Source organism: Caretta caretta, chromosome 11 (assembly GCF_965140235.1).
Source record: "Caretta caretta isolate rCarCar2 chromosome 11, rCarCar1.hap1, whole genome shotgun sequence".
Classification (NCBI taxonomy): Eukaryota; Metazoa; Chordata; order Testudines; family Cheloniidae; genus Caretta; species Caretta caretta.
The window spans coordinates 45,637,111-45,657,509 of record NC_134216.1 but is presented as its reverse complement, the minus strand read 5'-3'; the positions used below and the strand labels follow the sequence as shown (position 1 = coordinate 45,657,509).

Here is a 20,399-nt window from a genome sequence, read left to right as displayed (position 1 = left end):
CACAGCATTTTCTGAAAAACCCATTTTCCTTTGTCATATCTCACTTTAGAATATTTGTCAGTCTACACAAACATTTCTTTCTTTCTTTCTCCTTGTAGTGGGAGAAACTGCAACAGAAAAACTCTCTTTTCTTGTTTCAAAATGTATTTAATTCATTCACAGAAAAAGTAGCAGAAAGATGCTAATTAAGGCAGGAGGGTTTGCAGCATAATAATAGATATTGATTTTGTTTTGAATAACACAATAGGTTTCTAATGTCAAATGTTGACAGGAACAACAGTAGATGAAATAAATGTTTTTATTGATTTTTTTAATAGATTGTCCATTCAAAAACAAACCACAAAACATTAGTACTGAAACAGGAAGTACTATTGAAATCAAGAATGGTGGAACATTTTTTTCCTTTACCCTTTTAAAATAAGATATTGCTTTCAATTTACATTGCATATGAAAACCAAAATGCCCCTTTTAAAATTAAAAATGTCAGTTAGGATTAAGATGGAAATGAGGGAATTTACCATAGGTAGAAAAATTTAAGTGAAGAACTTGTCTAAATGAGAAAGTTGAATAAGTTTAAACCCTGTGGGGGCATTTCTATAATGCTTTAAATCTGGTGTATATCGTGCATCAGTAACTTCACAGCAAAAGCTAGGCCAATGTAATCATTTTAAAATAGATATAAGATGTTGATATGGGTTTACACTGGATTAACTAAATTGTTTTTTAAACTGATTTACATTTCAAGGCAATCCAAGTAACTACATAGATTTCAAAGCACTTAGAGTCAAGCTTTAAATAGAAAGCTGGTTTAGCCCTAAACTATAGTCGATCTGGCAGCCCGCTGTTATTAAATCAGTGGAACTTCTGCATGTAGGCAGTGTCCACACAAACTTGCATTGGTCCAACAGTTTTGATGCATCTGCATTCACCAATGAAAAATGTTTAATCAGAACCCAGTTCTAGTGTTCTGATACTATAGTAATGAGTGCTATAGATATGTCTGTAAACAAACAAGCATCTATTCCTGGCTCTGCTATGGACTTTCTGTGCACCTTTGGGAAAGGCACTTAACAACTCTGTGCCTCAGAATAAGTTTTCCTGTCTGTGAAATGGGGATAGTGCTTACTTCACTCTGCAAAGTGCTTTGAGATCTATGGATGAAAAGTGCTTGTAACAGGATGGTCTGCCCCTTTGACGGCCTGGAGCCTGCCAGCCCTGTTTACTTCTCAGGAAGAGCTGGAGAAGAGCTCAAAGTGATTATAAAAGGGGAGAGATGGGCTTCGGCAGCAGGCCCTGCAGCAGGGGGATTGAAAGGAAGGTTGTGCCGTGGGATCGGTAACCCACGATGGGTGGAGGAGCTTCTTTGTTTGGATGTTTTGCCTAAGTTTTATGTTTAAAGAATAAAACTGGCATGTGTGTTTGTGGAGTTGGAATGGGGCAATAGTTGATGGAGGCCATTGGAGAGGAACCTGTGATGTGTCCCTTCCAGGCCATGATAAATGGGGTAGCATCCTGACTCAAATGATCATTCATCACAGAGCTCTCAGCAAAAATAGTTAATATACACCCTACCATGTGGCACTGAAGCATGAACACCGAGCATTATGGCAACATTTCAGTTTGTCTTTGGCGGGATGAGGCCCCCAAATAGCCTGCAATGGCAGTGTGGTCTGAACTGGCCCTTAGCAGGGATTAGAAGTGTTCATTATCAAAACAAGTCAGGTTTCTGTGTGGTTGGGACTGCTTTTTATTTTATCCAGACCAATTTGCCCAGTGGGCATGCTGTAGGTAGTCTATACTACTTTTGCTTGTGGGACCATCCTCTGGCAATTTTGCCACTAGACTCGTATTCATTAAAGCAGTCATTTTGCTCAGAAATCATTGGAGAGAAATTCTGTTTTAGTTGGCTATAACCTTCACTCATATAAAATTAAATCAGTATATTTGCCAATAACTGTAATATGTTACTATGCAACAGTTTCCTTTGGATCATTTTAGATACATGGAGTTAATTAAATCAGTACTTTTCCTTCTAGGAATGGAATTCCACTGTGGAAAAATTAAAAGCAGAAGCACTCAAGATTCTGTTTTCAGAGGACTACGCAGAAAAGGAACATCTGAAGCTTTCAAATCAGAAAATAAATCTGTTGCAAGAAGAGTTGTGCCATCGTATGGAAGAAAGGAAAACCTTGTTACAAGAGGCCAATGACTTCTTTAATGCTGCTAACATGGTTAGTTAGAGGCCAAGTCTATAATTATAATCTGATCATATGACTGCTACTTTGTTCTTGAAGTCTGGTATGCAAGGGAGTGTGCAAATTAATGGACACAATAATGGAATAGCTGATATGGGACTCAATTAAGAATTAAAGGAGGAAAATATAATTAGTGCCAATCATCATGGGTTTATAGAAAATAGATCTTGACAAACTGACTTGATTTTTTTTAATGAGATTTGGTTGATGAAGGTAACGTTGTTGTAATATACAGAGATATCTGTAGAGAATTTGATTTGGTACCACATGACATTCTGATTAAGAAACTAGAAAGGTGGAAAATCAGGATGGCACAGATTGAATTGATTAAAGACTGGCTAACTGATAAGTCTCAAAATGTAATTGTAAGTGGGGAATCACCACTGAAAAGGTATGTTCCACAGGGATCAGGTTTTGGCCCTGCTGTATTTAATACTTTTATCAATAAACTGGGAGAAAATATTAAATCACTACTGATAAAGTTTGCAGATTACACAAAGATTGGGAGAGTGGTAAATAATGAAAAGAACAGGTCATGGATACAGAGTGATTCGGGTTGCTTGGTAAGCTGGGTGCAAGCAGACAAATATATGTTTTATTATGGCCAAATGTAAAGTCACACATTTAGGAACAAAGAATACCGGCCATATTTACAGGATGGGGGAATCCATCCTGGGAACCAGGACCACCAGGTTCTTGTATAGCGCACTGCATCAGTAGATCTCAAAGCACTTCACAGTCTTGAATGTATATCTGTACAGCATCCTGTGAGACAGGGAAGTAATTTGTCTCCATTTTACAGAGGGGAACTAAGATAAAGAGAGGCTAAGTGACTTGCCAAGGTTAGTCACACAGGAAGTCTGAGGAAGTGAAGGGAATCATCATCAATTCCAAGATTCGTGCCCTAATCACTAGACCTTGACTCTGAAAAAGACTTGGGGGACATGGTGGATAATCAGCTGAACATGAGTCCCCAGTGTAATTCTTTGGCCAGAAAGGCTAATGTGATCTTTGGATGAATAAATGGGAATATCAAGTAGAAGTAGGGAGGTTACATTACTCTGTGTTTGGCAGCAGTGCGACCACTGCTGGATGCTATGTCTACTTCTTGTGTCCATAGTTCAAGAAGGATGTTGATAAATTGGAGAGGGTTCTGAGAAGAGTTATGATAATGATTGATTGATGCCTTCTAGCAAAAGGCTTATGCATGGCTGGCCATCGCTGTTCTGCCAGCCACGTTAGACGCCCACACATGTGTGCACATTCACCAGCTGAGGATAAAAAGAAGGCTGGAGTGCAGTTTGGCCAAGCACATAAATAAAATAGGTAAATAAGTACATAAATAAGCAGCTGAGCAATGTGTCACCCTCTCAGATGCTGATTTAGCATCCACTGGAACTGCCCTGATCACCTACCCTTTGGCTGGCCCTGGGTTAAAGGAACTCAGTTTGTTTATTTTAACAAAGAGAAGATTAAGGGGTCACTTGATCACAGTCTATTAGTACAGTATCTGCATGGGGAACTGAAATTTGATAATAGAGGGCTCTTCAGTCTCACAGACAAATGTATAATAAGATCCAGTCACTGGAAGCTGAAGCTAGACATGAGGTACAAGCTGGAAATGAGGTGCAATTTTTTTAACAGAGTTCATTAACCACTTAGCAAGTGCTGTGATGGATTCTCCATCGTTGGCAATTTTTGGTGCCACTTTTGAAAACATACAGTCTCTCTCTGTGGCCCCATTTCACAGATGGAGAAAAGAGTACCTTCACAGTGGCATTGGGTCTTCATCCATTGATACTTGTTCTTGCTTAACATTCTTGGTTAAAAGGCACTATCTAAATACAAAATGTCATTTAAGAGAGAGTGTGTGTGTGTATACGCACACAAATGTGTTTATTTTAAGGTGCCCATAGATGCAACCTTTTGATAACATAGTTTTGTATTTTTTCCACAAATTGTTTACAGAAGCCTTAGAAGACGGCTATTTCCAATAACATTTATATCCACCCTGTTAAAAAAAAATCCATATAAATGCACAGTGAACTAAAAAAGGACTTTTGTCCATGGTTATTTATATTTTGAGCACCAGGGGGTGCTATTATCACATCTGTATTTTAACCTATAACCCATTCTCTTGGTTTTCATATATATATATAAAATGCATTGAATTAAAATTAGAATTAAAATTATTAAAAACCTCCAAAACTGCTATCTCTTCTTGCACACAATGGGCCTGATCCTGCTGTCACTGAAGTAAAAGGTAAATGTCCCATTGACTTCAGTAGAAGCAGGATTGGGACCCAGTATGTAGAGGACCTGATCCTGCAAACCCTTACTCGTGTAAGTAATCCTTGCTCATGCATAGTTTCATTTAAACCAATGAGATTATTCACATGAGTAAAGGCTACTTGCACAAGTGACTGAAGGACCAGACCCTAGTTCAGAAAATATTCACATGCATCACAACCCTTGGCCTTTGTGACCTTGTGTGATCAAATCTAAACCTGGATTGGCTTGAACTATTATTATTATTTTGTATTTTTTGACTGTGCTAGGTACTTCACAAACACAAGCAAAGACACAGTTGCCTATGTGTGTCTTGCTGCCTTTTCTCATACATGTCTACTCTTCCCCAGTTGTTTGTTCTTTGGTCACTTCCAGTTTGAATTTCTGCAATGGTTTTTATGTTGGGCTACCCTCTGAAGACCCCAGGAGAGGACAAGTAAGGCACAATGAGGCTGCTCATGTAGGGGGAAATCCTACAAACATTTACTTACATGAGTATCTTTACAAACCATACTAGTCCCATTGAGTTAAATAAGTAAATGTTTGAAGGATCATACTCTTCTTTAGCTGTACTTCTGGTATGGACCATTTTACACTTGCACTTTATAGACTTTGGGCTACCGGTTTGTTTTCTAGTGCAAATCATATATATCATTATATATAAAGCCATACATAGTATGGTTCTAGCTAGTATGGTTCTGGAGAACATCTCTTTTCCTATGTATCATCCCAACATTTAAAATCATCTAGGTCATTCTAGCTACAAGTCTCCTGATTTGATATCTGGGAGGGGATTGGAGGCAAGGTGCTCTCAGTTGTGGAGGCTGTGTTCTGGAATTCACTCCTCCTTGTGGTCCAGTGAAGCCCAGTTTTGTTATCCTTCAGGATGTGTTGCAAAACTTAGCTATTCCAGTTCAGCTTTTTATCTGAGGATGGCAGCTTGAATGAGAGGAATTTTATTTTTGTATTTTAGTTGACGTTTTTGTCAGGTTTGTGCGTGTTGTAAGTTATGATTTAGTATTGATTGTACACACTCCCAGAGACTCTAATGGATGTAATTAAAAATAAACAAATAGTTGTACATGTTGCTTTATTTAAAAAAAACATAGTTAATGAAATCCCCGCTCCTATTTCAGTATTGTAATTAGTCGTGACTAAACAGATACAGAGAAACAATTGGAACAAGCCCTAGAGCTTTCCTGAGAGCAAAAACACTGGGAAGAGCCAGATGGCAGTAGACCGAGGCAGAGGATGTGTCCAGGGAATATCTTCCTTTATAGTCAAAAGATCTTGACGCAGGGAGGGCAGCTAGGAAAGACAGAGGCAGGATCAGGGAAGAACTAAGACGGATCAAAGAATTTAAAAAAATAAAATACAGTTTTTAATATGAGTGACTCAAAGTGAATCTGAAGCACCAGGTACTTAAATGAACAGTGACCATGAAGTGGAGAGGTTAGGGGGTGTAAAGACATACACAGGTCCTCACATTTGGATTCCCTTCTGTACGACATTTGGATTTTTTCATATTTGTTTTCCAAAAAGCCAAAAATGGCTCTAGAGACAGGAGTGTTGTCCATGCTCACAGATATCTTGCCCATGTTGTTGTTTGCAGACATTGATTTTAATTACATTTTGTAAATCTCTTGTCATTTTTGCTAATTTTGTTGTTGTTTTTCCACATTAATCTTTCACACTGAAATGAATGAATATAGTGAATGAACAGAAGGTTGGGGATGGATGTGTGGCTTGTCATATGTGCAGTGGTTGGGAGAATGGCCTGCCTTTGTGAAAAGTAAATGATGCTGCAAGAGTTAACAGTGATAGAGCTGTATTCATAATGTGCATTGTGTTATGCAATTTTTCCATGCAACTATTCTTAACTAAAAAGAAAAGATATGTACCTATCTCATTCTCTGTTTCACTGGTCAACAGGAGTACATGCAACAATTCTGTCATTCCATAGAGTGTAGTTACGGTGAAATGTGTGCTACTGCAGAGATCCTGAGGTCCAGGGCTCCAGGCAGGCTAGAGGTGGCAACAGTATCTGGCTAATGGGGCTCAGGATGTATCCAGACTTCATTGCAGGAGGGCTTAGACAGAATCGAACCCATTTAGGTCACCTACATCGATGGGGACTCCTAGACAATACTGCTTGTTTTTAATTCCCTGAGGAGTAGGATTCAGATTGGCTGACTCCCACCTACCTCTGTCTTGGCATGAGATAAAAAAAAAATTGTTCCCCCATGGGCTCCACAGAAGTATGAGGTGCATTGAACTTGCCCATGGCCATGAAAAAAATGATTGCTGGAGGTAATGAAGAGGTCAGATCATTTGGTAGTAACATGAGACTTTGGTTACTGGGTCATGAATGGGTTGCTCAGAAGAAATTAAACCGGAGAGTAAATCCTGGGCATTGCTCTAGGGAGAAAAGTGTGTCACAGGATGACAGTTCTTCAGTTTTGACGTATCCTTGATGTCAGGTGCTTGAACTCAGCATGATGGAGCAGTGAAATTACGGTTGAGTCATACTAGCAGATGGATCTCACTGGATCCAAGCAGAGTATACTGAAGTATACTGGTGAGACAGAGGAGATCCTGCCGAGAAAGCCTTAGGAACAGCCAAGCTTTGAGGAGAAAGCTCAGGCTGAGGTTTATACTCTGCTTTTGTTGTTAATAATAAAGCCTAACCTTAGGAAGGGGATAAGTTACAACTATGTATAGTGTGCGTATACCCTCTTCAAAGGCAGGGTGGAAACTCCATCTGCTTATTTAGTCCTAACCTTGTCAATAATTGCTGCTTACCGTATAGGATAAAAACCTCCAAAGGCTTGGACCAAGTTATAGCTGAGCTTTGCTGAGAAATCTTGTGCTGTGCATAAACCTGTCAGAATGAGCAAGTTCCACAAATGAGAACTGTCCACCCCGAAATCCCCACCTGAACGCCTTTTGGCTGCTTATAGAATCTTTCAGAAACCTTCACCACTAGCAACCTGTGGCACTATGTGGTACTCAAGAACTTCTAAAACTAAGCAAAGGTTGTTCATAGATTGGATTATTCCATTCTGGGTATTTTGAGAGGATTATATACAGTTAGCAATTTAGGACTCAATTTTGCATAAGGATCTGTTCATAAGGATTCCTGTAAAGTCCCACTTACTTCACCTGGACTCTTTCCAGGCACACTGGCTTGCACTAGCAGGTCCTGAAGCAAGATTGGGAACTTATTTTGGATTTTTTTACATGCATATCTTTCTACTAGTTACTTCAAGTGCACGGATGGTTGGTTTGTTTGATGATAGACTACTGTATGACAGCTCCCTTTAATTTATTTTCAGTCATCATAGTCAATGCAGTCATTGTGTCTACAGTGGTGTAAGCTGATTATTTTCTCTCCATCTATGTTGCTTGCAGGTAAAATAAGCATTGGAATTACTCCAGTAACAAAGGGCAGTATAAACAGATCTTGAATGGTTTTCCTAAGTGGTTATACATTTTCACGGCTGATATTGTCTCTGATTCTGCCGTACAGCAGGCTATTATTAACTCTGTCTCTTTTAGTTAAAATCCAGGAAAGTGAAACATTTGTCCTTTGGATGATTGTCTCTGGTTCTACAAACACTAGTTTGGGAGATCTCAGTTTTTACTGTGTGACAGAGATAATAGACCATATTTAGTTTTTCTCCCTCTTTTCTTTTTCTGTTTGTGTGGGCATGTGTATTATAGGCACGGCTGGTAGCGTCACCTATTATTAAGGTTACTGGACACTTCCCATTATAGGATGCTCTTTTCAGTTGCTTATAACACCTGTTTGGGCTGAAATTTTAGGTGCCAGGTATCTGCTTTTTTTTAAATTATTATTTCATCCAAACAGTTCCACCATTTCCAAGAATAAAAATGCTAGGGAAGAATAAGTTGTTTTGCCCAGATTAAAAACCTATTGTATTCGAAAAGTTCGAGTGACCCCATGCGCTGGAGCAGGGATTTCAGTTTGGGCAGGGGGGTGGCCTTTGTGGCAAGGATTTCCCTTTCTATTTGTGAAAATCTACACAAGTTTTGCCAATTTATAAGCTGTTGAAAAATCACACTTTACACATGCTCAGTCGAAACATTTTAGATTATAACAGCTACATTTCTTGAAATGCTACAGAAATGATAAGTACTCTGAGAAATCAGGCCCGACATGTTTCTCATTGGGCGCTCCAAATTAGAGGAAACATTTGGCTTTAATCTCTCTGTGTCTCAGTTCCCCAAGTGTAAAATATTTGTGCAAATCTCTGACAACATTCAGAACAAAACTGTCGGGTAGACAGATTTCTGTTATACAACTGATCTGAGCATACTCTAGGGAATCATATTTAGGTCCACATTTCAAATGTCCACATGGACCTGAAGAAGAGCTCTATGTAGCTTGAAAGTTTGTCAGTTTCACCAACAGAAGTTGGTCCAATAAAAGACATTGCCTCACCACCATGTCTCTCTAGTATCCTGGGACCAACATGGCTACAACAACTGCAAATTACCTGAAGGTTGTCATATGCGTTTAGACTCTGGATATTTCATGTTTGTATTTTTCCTCTGCACTTCTCCAGGCCTGTATAGCACAATACATTTGCATCCACCAGCTGAGGTGGGAAGAGGATAAAAAGTAATACAGCAGTTCTCACTAACCAAAACAGCTTCTGTATCTTCTCTTGAGCACAAAGCATCATGGGACCCGGGTTTTTATTCTTAGCTTTGCCACTAACATTTATGGGAGTCACTTAAACAGTCCGTGCCTCATTCTTCCTATCTCAAAAATAGGGATAAAATGTTACACATCTCCTAGGGGCTTGCAAGGGTTAATTAATGTTTGTTAAGCTCTATGAAGTCCTTTAATTAAAGGAGCTAGAGGAATATGTGAATTATTACTAATCTAACTGTTTAACGTTAATGCTAATGTTTGAAAAGAGACTGCAATGGACACAAGAGGTTGCTTTTGCGCAGTTAATTTAAAGGATTTGCAAAGCTCTTGAAACCACAGCAGAATAGGAAGGGTATAGGAACAAAAGGAACAATCAGCCCAGATAATGTGAGTGAACCATGGCTTCCCACTTGTGACTGACACTGAACATGGGATAAATATGAATCTCTATATAGCAGCCATAACTTGATCTAGTTAATGAGATGGAGTTGGCAATGCAGACAGCGCAACCCCGTGGGATTCTCTGACAGCCTGGATGAGTCAGACTGAGGGACCCTTACAGCACTCAAATCTGGCTAGTAAGGGATCTGCAGAGACCACTGATTTTTCAGCTGGTCCTCTTTCAAAAAAGTCACCCACCCCACTGCCATTCTGTTCAAATTCCAACTTGAGAAATATAACATGATAGTGATAATATATATTCTTTACTTTATATTTCCCCCCATTGATCTTTACCAAGAAACAAATATATCAGCTGATTAGTTATACAGGGTCTCAATACTTACATAAAATCTGATGTTGAGAGGCCGTTTCCTTCTGCCTTTTTAACTACCTATGTTTGTTCTGGAGTGCTGTATACCTTTCCTTTTGGTCTCTAAATGTAATCTCTTTAATACGGTCTTCAAGAATAAAATTCCTTATGTAAAGCCTGTTACAAACACTAAGCAAATCCCATTGATTCCTGGGCCCATACCAGGTGCTCAGTTCTGCAGAAGAATCTTGAATATGTCTTTAGAGTGCCCAAACTGTGCTTAATTATTGCTTTGAGCTAGTGGCAAATGAACTTCTTTGTAGTGAAGCACAGGTGAAAAGGATTTCACATTTTAGGACAAGGGGCCTCCTGAGTACCTACTCTCACTTCCTTCAGATGGGGCAAGAGGTTATTGAATTGTTTATTCATAGCGAGTTTTCTTAATTAAATCATGGTAACTTCAACTTATTAGTGTTGAATGGTTCATTCTGCAAAGAAAATTGTCGAAAAGAGGCAGTAAAACAGTATTTGTTCAATTGCAATCTTTTCTGTTGCGCTCCTTTTGATGAAGGTTCCAACCGTCTATAAGAGTGAGTCTCACTTCCTGTAGCTCTGTATTCCTTCACCTCAGTCAGTTTGCACGACATCTCCAGGTATACATTGTCCTGCTAATCAGAGTTAAACAAGATAAACTGTTAATACATCTCTTAAGGTTTATTATAATATCTCAATACTGCATTAAAATAATTTTCAGTAAGAAAATTAACTCAATTTCATGGCAGTGCCTATACAAAATTTTATCTCACCAACTGAAGCTTAAGGATTGATTATGGCATCTCCTTGCACAGCAGTGCTGAGGATGAAGGACTGTTTCTGACCACCTTGTTGGTGCTTGCTTTGTGCCTAAGCTGCTTCTGTTACTGTGGGTTTCTTCTGATGCTGTGAATTTATCTTCTGTTTTGCATTTAGTGTTTTCCATTCTTCATTATGGAATGAGCTGCTTTTTTTGTTCCCTCTCATTTGTCTTTCCAAGACTGCCTCAGTTTCAAGAACTTTTTGTCCACTATTTTCCTCAACTTCAGTGATGATGGAGAGCTTATCTCTTAGGTGTTTGGGTGAATTCAAGTATCAGGGCTTGTCATTTCTCCATTGACTCAGCACCTTATGAACTGGTCTCAGTTGCTTCTTTAGTTCATGCATGATATGCTGTAGCAGTCTGGCTGAGATAGCTCTTAGAAATCTCTGTGAAGTTTTATTTTTAAAAATTTTATTCAGTACATTGTTTTTATGTCATTCCACTTCCATAAATGTTTTAAGAATCTTTGCAGAGCTCTTTCAAACAAGTAAAACGTTAGCCTGTATCAAAGTCTATTTGCTTTAAGATATTGCACTTTGAAGTCTACATATTTTAAAATAATGTTTTTAAAAGTAGTTTCTTTTATTAAACAATCCTTCAGGAATTGTCTTGCTTCTTTCTAAAACCTTGAATCAGCAGCATTCTTCAGACAGTTAAAGCCAATGGGACTGTTCCCCTGTATAAAGCTAAGTATGTGTGTGTTTGCAGGATCAGGGCCTTAGTTTGGTGAGCATTGTATAAACATGCAATTTAGTTAGTTAATTTTCCTTTTAACAAATATACACCTCTCCATTCCCATTATATTATTCTTTTTCCTTTTGTGCACATGTTAAATGGGAAATTAATTCTGTTGGAAGTTCTCCACCTGAGAAACACAATAGAAGAGATCATAATAGACCTAATACACTGTTTTTGAATATTTTGAACATAATGGTGTTGCACAGCAAACAAAATTTGCCAGCAAAAATTGAGAACAGTGGGAATACTCACTGTATTAGTCTGGGAACATAAAGTAGTAACTGAGAACAGAATTTGACCTGTATAGTCTGTATTATTGATTATAATGGATGAACTGAAAGAACGTTAAGATCCCAGTCTAAATTTACAGGACTTGGAGAAAAAAATCAGATCTCTCTGCTTGATACATTAGATATAAAAGCCTATAAAAAGGAAAACAGCATGGAATGCTGCAACACTATTTATAGTCAGTTTTCAGAATCATTATTTCAGATAAAAGGGGACAGGATTTGGTTAGAGCTGGTCAGGAATTTTCTGGCAAAATGGTATTTGCGGGGAATATACCAGTTTCAACAAAACTTTCAGCAGGAAAATTTTCTCAGATTGAGGATGGAATTTCTGATCAAAACCAAAAAGAGAGAGACCCAGCTAAGAATAACCAATAGCCCAGTGGTTAGGGCCCTCACCTGGGGGATAGAGGTTTGAGCCTATAGCCTGAATCAGGCAGTGGGTCTCTCTCAATCTATTCTTTTGAAGCTGTTCTGCTTTGTATAGCTAATTCAATGTTCACTGGAGCATGGACTTGAAGCTGCATCACCCAGATCCCATTAGTGATTGCCCTCACCACTGGGCTATAGCGTAAGTCTTTTTCTCACTAGCCCAATGCATATTTAATTATGCAAAGGGCACCAACAGAGGAGACTGAGACTGACTAGAATCTGGTGGTTAGGGCACTGAACTGGTATGTGGGAGGATGACAGAGTAGGGATTTGAACCCGGGCCTCCCACATGACAGATGAATGTCCTAAACACCAGCTATTGTCTCTCACTGTCTGTTGTTGGAGTTGTTCACTTTATATAAATAATAAAACATTCATCACACCAAAGAAAGAGACTGAGTAAATAACCCAGTGTTTAGGCACTCATGTAGGAGACTAGGCCTGTTTCAGACCAGGGACTGGAACCTGGGTGTCTGACATCTCAGCTATTGGTTATTCTAGGGATGGGTGCACGCTCTCATTTTTAACATTAAAAAGAAGAAATGTCTTGCTTTTATCCCATTGTGGAACAGGAAAATGTTTGAAATCTCAAATATTTTCACAGGATGGAAAAAGTGTTTCCCACCCAGCTTTAAATTTGGTCTTTACATGTGGAACTTAGTTAACGATTCTGTTGCTAATGAATTTGCTAGAACAGAGTTTAGATCTTAGACTGATACTTGCATTGATTCTGCACTGCTAACATAAGTAAAAAGTAGTAAAAACTTAGTTTTGCTACTAAAGGCAGCTTATGACTCAATACACAATGCAATAACATCTCTTGGGTAAACATAAGGTCTCTTGGATCACTTTCTGTAGTACTGCACTAAGCGTTTTCTTCATAATGGTCACTACAACCTAATCCTGGGATCATGTCCTCGGTCCTAGTGTTAGAGCAATTACACTTTTTTCTGCTTTGTTAACTGAGTTTCTTCTGAGGTTGCGCAACTATAAAATATCTACTAGCAGAGACTATTTCCCTGGTACACTGAAGCCAATTATGGGCATTTTGGACTTGGCACATTTCTATTTATCTAATAATATTTGGGCATTAACGTAATCTTTTCTTGCCTGTGTCTGCTGTCTTTAAGTCATTGTGCCCCATTTGCTCCTTGTTTGTGGAATAGAAACATCTACTTGTGTAATGGGAAAATAGAGAATATGAATAATAATACCAACTTCCTGATATGGAAAATGTATGTTTCCCTTGTTTCTCAAAATAAGAGTTTAGTTGGACTTAACTCTTGTCTATACCCTGGATGAATTTTAAACACAAAAACCATAGGATTTGTCATAAATTTGGGTCTATGTTTCATACACTTTTTGATGAGTGTGCCAAAGGTCCAGTAATACCTGGGGTTCTAAAATATTTTCATCTGTATTGCTCAAGCCACTTTGGCTGAGGCTTAGAATCACACTGGTCTGATTATTTCTAGAAAACGAATTCTGCTTTTAAACTCAAAATCTGATGCTGCTCTCATGTACTCCCACATAACTCTGTAGACTTCAGCAGGGTTACACCTGTGTATTCCTTTGTATACTCTAAATGAGATCAGAATCAGGCCCTAAATTAAGTTAGTGATGATCATTTTTGAGAAAATATTGTGTCAATCTAATATATTTGCTTTGTACCAAATAAATGGATATTATACATAGAAATACTGAAAAAGGTTGTGTTTCATTTGGCAGGCATTTGACGTTCTTGGAGGTACTGAAGCTTACCTTAAGCTCCTTAACTCGGAGGGTTTAAGTTTGCCTATCTTAGCAGCGAAGCATGAGGAATTACAGGACGAAATTAAAGACTGCGCAGTTGATGCTTTGCAGAAGGGAAAAGCCTTAGTTAGTAAAGGAGATTCCCACAGGTGAGTAAAGAGTGCTCTATTTCTCCGTATTTTCCAGCTGTTTCAGATCTTCCATTAACCTGATCGAGGATAAAAACTCATTGAGGACCAGTCTGTGCCCAGTAACTCTTTGTGTATGGGGCTAGGCCTCAGTGACATGACTGAGTCTGCAAAATTTGTCATTATTATTTTTCACTAATACCATTTGAATAGATTGCTCTGTCTCCTGTCACAAGTTTTTTTTTAGAACTGTGTACATTATAACATAAATTATATACATCAAATGCTATATTAGTGCATGTGGCTGCAGTTATGTCAGGGAAATATTTAGGAAAAGACAGTCTGGTCAAGATAAAATAAAATAAAATGTCAACAGATGGTCATTTTTACAACCCCGAATGCACATTTTAAGACCTTTTAAAGCCTACCTGTATATTAAATTTAATAATTAATAACTTAATATAACAGATTAACATAATACATATTAAGCTAAATGTAAGAATATGCTTCTTAGTGACCTTGATTTATTAATAAAATAGCCTTTCTTTTTCCATATCTATTGTTAATAGCAAGAATGGTGTAACTCTATGGACCTGATCCTGATTTACACCAGTGTAATTTGGATCAAAATCAGGCTGATTGTCTCCTATTCTTCACAACTCGGTAGGAGATTGATGAAATGGTAATTAGTCATTCCAGGGCTGTAGAAAGCTTTGCTTCAGTAGGGGACTTCAAAATCTGTTTAGGAACTCTCTTCTCTTCAGGATCCTGTGCTATCACTTACAAACAAACAAAAAACCCTAGCAACATTGCATGCACTGTTTCAGAGCAGCAGCCGTGTTAGTCTGTATCTGCAAAAAGAAAAGGAGTACTCGTGGCACCTTAGAGACTAACTAATTTATCTGAGCATAAGCTTTTGTGAGCTACAGCTCACTTCATCAGATGCATGCAGTGACTTTCACACAAAGGGGGCCCTCTAGTCCTACTGCATTCTATGCGTAGCTCCCACTGGAGTTATTTAAAGCTTTGAGCCAGGCCAAGAGGGCCTATAATAAGTTCAGTGACTTTACCCATAACACACGCAGCTGGTTGTATTGTTCTTTAACACCTACTGGTATTTAAACAGATAAGCAGAATAGGAGAGAGAATTTTCCTCGGCTTGCTTTCATTTAATTGGTTTCCTTAAGCCAGCAGCAATCACAGACCACAGTGGCAGCAGATACAATGCAAACTGTATTCCACGTTGCATGGCTGTCTAACACAGCATTGATCGATGGTATGGAGTCTGCAGACCTTGTGAGAATGGATCCATAAAATCACTGCAGCCATTAACTTTCTCTCTCTTTTTTAACCATACTCGCTGTGTTTGAGTACTCTGCTTCAGACTAGAAGCCTATGTCGCAGTGCTGGGATATTGAAACCCCAGGGCAGGTCAAGAAGGAAAGTGACAAATTGACATGAAGTAATTGTGTTAGAGGTTTGTGGTGAAATTAAATAAAAATCCCCCTGTTTAGGCAACACTGACAGCAGCAGTGCTAATATGTTCTGCTGTTTGCTGTAGGCATGTACCCTTGCTGAAAGAAGAAAAACTCTTTTCCAGTGACCTCTAGTTAAAACTTCTCATACCCAAGTTAACTATCCTTTACAGGATTAATACTTTAGTTTTTGAGTATCCAAAGTTGTGCTAGACATTTTGCAAACAAATAAGAAAGGTATGGTTCCTGCCTAGAAGACCTTATGATTTAAATATGATAAAACGCAACAACTGAGAGTAACAAACAATGTGTGTAGTGAAGATTAAAGCAACAGAGTCACAAGGTCATTCCATAATTATACACGTCTTAATAGTTTAACAAAATATGTACATTTTGAATATTGAAATTTCCCATACCCTAGCTTTTAAACAAAAACAGACACCTCCCACTTCTCCAAGAAAGAAAACAAAACACACACGTTTTCTGGTTTTCCTCCTTCCCCTGCTGATTTCCCTTCAATCCTGACAAGTTCACTCACTGCCTAGTTTTAACCTTCCCCTGCAACGAGTCAGCCTTCATTTATGTTCTATCATCGTCCATTATCTGAGACCAAAGTGATCAAATCCAGAGCACTTAGCTGGAAGGTGATAAAGCCAGGTTCTAAGCCCCACTTTGCCTGAGTCAGAGCAGGCATTTGAACTCAGGTCTTCCATGCTGCAGGTGAGTGCCCTAAATGCCAGGTTTTGGGGTACACCTCTAGTTTTGTGAATGGTGTGTAATTCCCTGGTGAATTGAGTTCGTAAGATTTTTTCTTGTCTGAAACTATTTGGTAAATTTGTGTCAAACTCAAATAGTTTCAGCCAACCCAATATTGCATCTTTCAGTGAACAAACTATTCATCTGAAAAATGTTGCTTTGCTCCAAAGTACTATTCAGCATGAGTAAAGTTATCAGATGTTGGCCCAGAAATGTGATATCCAAAAGGCTGTGACTGGCTACTGATAGTTGAAATGGTCTAAATTTATGTATGTGGTAGACGAAGGCAGGGAAAATTAGGGGAAGAACTAAAATAGTCTCTAAGGTGCCACAAGGACTCCTCTTCTTTTTGCAGATACAGATAAACACGGCTGCTACTCTGAAACCACTGAATAGCGTCATCCTCATAGTTTCATTATCATTATTTATAGAAAAGCCAAAAATGTGCTAGGCACTTAACATACGTATGTGTAGGGTGGTTTCCTGCCTTGAATAGTTTACAAAATAGAGCCCAATTCTGCCACCCTTATGCAGATTAGCAGTTTATTTCAAGAGAAGTGCTATTGATTTCACTGGGTCTATCTGTGTGAGTAAGAACCCGTCACACCGGATTTGTAGGACTGGGACTTTAGTCAGGTAACCGGGTTAGTGCTAACTAGTTCTTAAAGCTGTTGATAGCACATAATATTCCTAATCTGCTAAAAGTTGATCAGAATAAATGAATGAGTGCAAAAAGATTCATATTAGAAGATGTGTAGATTTTGAAGAGACCATGGTGGGCAGTTCTTCATTATATTCTCACTACTACTATACTCAAATAGATTAAAAAATCCAATTCAGATTTTTGTTTCAAATGAGACTATTGGACAAACATAATTACTGATTTCATGTGAGTTTCCATTTTTGAAATTAAAGCCTGTTGAAGATACAGTTGCGCTGTAGAAAATGCATTTTATATTAACTCAGAATTTCTTCAATCAATTGATTTTTGTCTATTAAGAAAACCCTCATTATCATTCTGGCCAGTCTGCTTGCCTATCGGTAGTTTAAGATTTGCACTCATTTCATTGCTGATTAAACTCATTTTCACCATGTCATAAATTAATTATTTGTATTAAAGGTATGCAGAATCAGTAGATTTTATTAAGCTCTAAGTAACCATCTACAAAAGGTATAACCTTAATCTTTATTAGTGTTTGAAGGAGGTGCACTGATAAATTAAAAGGAATATCTCTTCTTTAAGAAATGTTGAAACAGAGGGACAACTTTTTATAAATTTAAGGTTGCACTGAAAAATAAGGGTTACAGGTATGATGAAATATTAATTCTCAAAATTCTAAACAACTTATTCCATAAATAACGTCCTTTTTGTGATCTTGGATTTTCTACGGGCCACATTTTCTCACCAGATTCAGTCTAATGCCATACTCCATGGCATTAGATAGGCATGGTTGATCGGGCATTGCTCAAATTCAGTCAGGATGGCTGATCTTGGTCTTCTGAATCACTGGAACTGGCTGTATATAAATATTTGAATCAAGATAAATCAGCAGAGATTAAATTGACAAAGTTCAGACTTTAGAAGAATTCATCTTCTAATTTTTGGATTTATTTATGTATTTATTTATCTTTGTCAGAGACAACTTCAATAATTAATTAATATGAGCATTAATTCTTTTTTATGCACCATCTTCAAATCCTAATACTATGTGATGACTTGTTTACAATTTGGAGAGAACTACCTCAAGCATTCATATTATTGCGAATTGGCACCCTAGTGCTTAAATGTTTCAGATTATGAAACGATCAGTGCTTTCTCAATTGATTAATTCTGCACTTCTGTTCAAACAGCATCTTTAAACAAATGTTATCTTAGAGCATGGAGGGAATGAGATGACAAGTTTTGTGCATTTACTGTAAGAAAATTTGAAACTTTTGGAGGTAAAGTGAAATATCCTTTAAAAATAGAAATCTAAGCCACTTGGTATGTCAGATATTTTCAATTGTTCATGTTTCATTTCTCTCCCTTCTGCTTAGTTCCTCTAGGGCCAGAATCGAATACCCTTACTTGCATTGAGTAGTACCTTACTCCATTGGTAGTGCAACTAAAGTCATTGGGATTAACAGTGCATTGAATGTGAAATAATTTGTCAGGAAATGTCATTTCTCTGCTCTGCCCTGCTCCTTAAGAATTTTATCTGCATTATTACTGTTATGTTTTTTTAAGACTTGAGTTTTTAAAATCTTGCTAAATCATTTCTGATATGAAACTGAAGAGCTATTTTTATTCACCTACTGTCGTCTTGCTGGTGCACAAGCCAGGAGAAGTATTAACAGCTGTATTGTTCCAATTTAGCTCTTGGATGACTGGAATTCAGGAAATGCTAGAATATGTTCAGAAAAGAGTGGATCAACTAATCAGACAGTGTCCTGCTTACAAAGAACTTGCTTTAAAGAAACAAGGGCTCACTGCCTCACTAGAAGATTATCTAAAGAAGGTATATTATAAAAGGCATCCTCATTAATGTATTCATGCACACTGCATTGAATTTCTGTACTATAGCTGTTAGAACATTAGACTTCGCTTCTGGTTGAATAATGCCAAATAATGTACTTAGCTGGTAGAGAGGATAGGTGAATTATACCTATGAAATGCTGAGTGCAGCCGTAGGCACCAGTATATTTAAATGCCTTGCTCTGAAAATGAAGCTGATTCTACAAACACATTATACCTATTAAATAATAAAAATCATGAATTTGCTTTGATAATGAGCCCTTTGTTTTGGCAAAGATGAGCAAGCAATCCTAGACTGTGACTTGCAAGTAAGTTTCCTGCATTCTTTATATTTTTTTCCATATTTTGTTTTGTCGACAATGAGAAAGGAGGTGAAGCAAACTCGGGGGACAACAGGAATGGGGATTGTGAACCACAGCACAGGTGATGTGATTTCTCTGTGCTGCCAAAGGAAAGTGTATCACATTCACAATAACAGCTCCTTTTACTCATTAAGGAACTGATCCTGAAAGGTACTGAAAGCCTTCTGTGTGTCTTCAGCTCTCTCTGACCTCTGTTATTTTGCATTAGAGCTAGAATAGGCGTTTAGGGCTTCCCTTTGAGCCTATGTGCCTGTTCTACCTCTAATGCAATATAATATTTGTCGCAAGGTTCGTAGCAAAGACATCCCCAAGTGCAGACCAAAACTATTAAATAATATTTAATGATTCAATAATTATTCAATATGCAATTTGACATTTCATAATGTACATGTGATGCTTACAGGTAACTATTCTGAATCAAATGGGAAGAAGTCAATTTGCTATCCATGGATCCCTTTACACACACTTTCTATAAATGAGGTTTCAGGATATTGGAGCGTGATGAACATACTGCATAGTTTAAATAGTCGAGAAGAAAAGATTCACTGGTACCTTCTGTTGGTCCTGCACAAAAGGCCTCACTAGGAAAATGTGAATCTAAATCAAATGAATTCTCTAAATGTAACTATTTTCAACTTCATCATTTTTAGCCCCACATTTTCATATGTGGTCTCTGATTCTGGGTGCCTCAGTTTTGGGCACCCCCACCCAGACACCCAGAATTGGAGGACATTTTGAACATTTGAGCCAAAAGGTCTCAGCTTTCTTCACAGAATGCTTCCCAGTGTCTCACCCTCCCAAGTAAAACACTTCCCATTGCAACCTCCCATTAAAGCCAAGCATTCTGAAGGATCTGGTGCTAAATTAGGCTCCCTTTGAATCATACAGTTCCTGGACCAAATTCAGAAGCCCCATTTTAAAATGGATGGTAAACATGAATTCACATTCCTAGCGGTGGCTATGTATACCACATATAGAGTCATCTGAAGCTGCTCTTCATGACCTATCCTATTGCCAGCATACATGCACAACTCTTGTTGTCATTAAGAGAAGTTATGTGCACGTATCTGCAGAAAAAAGACCTTTTAGATTGCTAGAGAAGTTTTAAAGATGCTTTATTTT

General features: G+C 38.0%; 1 protein-coding gene across 5 annotated transcripts in view; it reads left to right on the top strand.

The window, feature by feature from the left end:
* Positions 1 to 20,399, top strand: part of CCDC141 (coiled-coil domain containing 141) — a 160,376-nt gene that overhangs the window by 71,803 nt on the left and 68,174 nt on the right. For all 5 annotated transcript variants that reach the window (XM_048870030.2, XM_048870029.2, XM_075117985.1 and 2 more), the window contains 3 exons: positions 2,037 to 2,231; positions 14,018 to 14,190; positions 18,757 to 18,898. In XM_048870030.2, the coding sequence (XP_048725987.2) occupies positions 2,037 to 2,231; positions 14,018 to 14,190; positions 18,757 to 18,898 (510 nt within the window). The remainder of the gene's footprint in view (positions 1 to 2,036; positions 2,232 to 14,017; positions 14,191 to 18,756; positions 18,899 to 20,399) is intronic.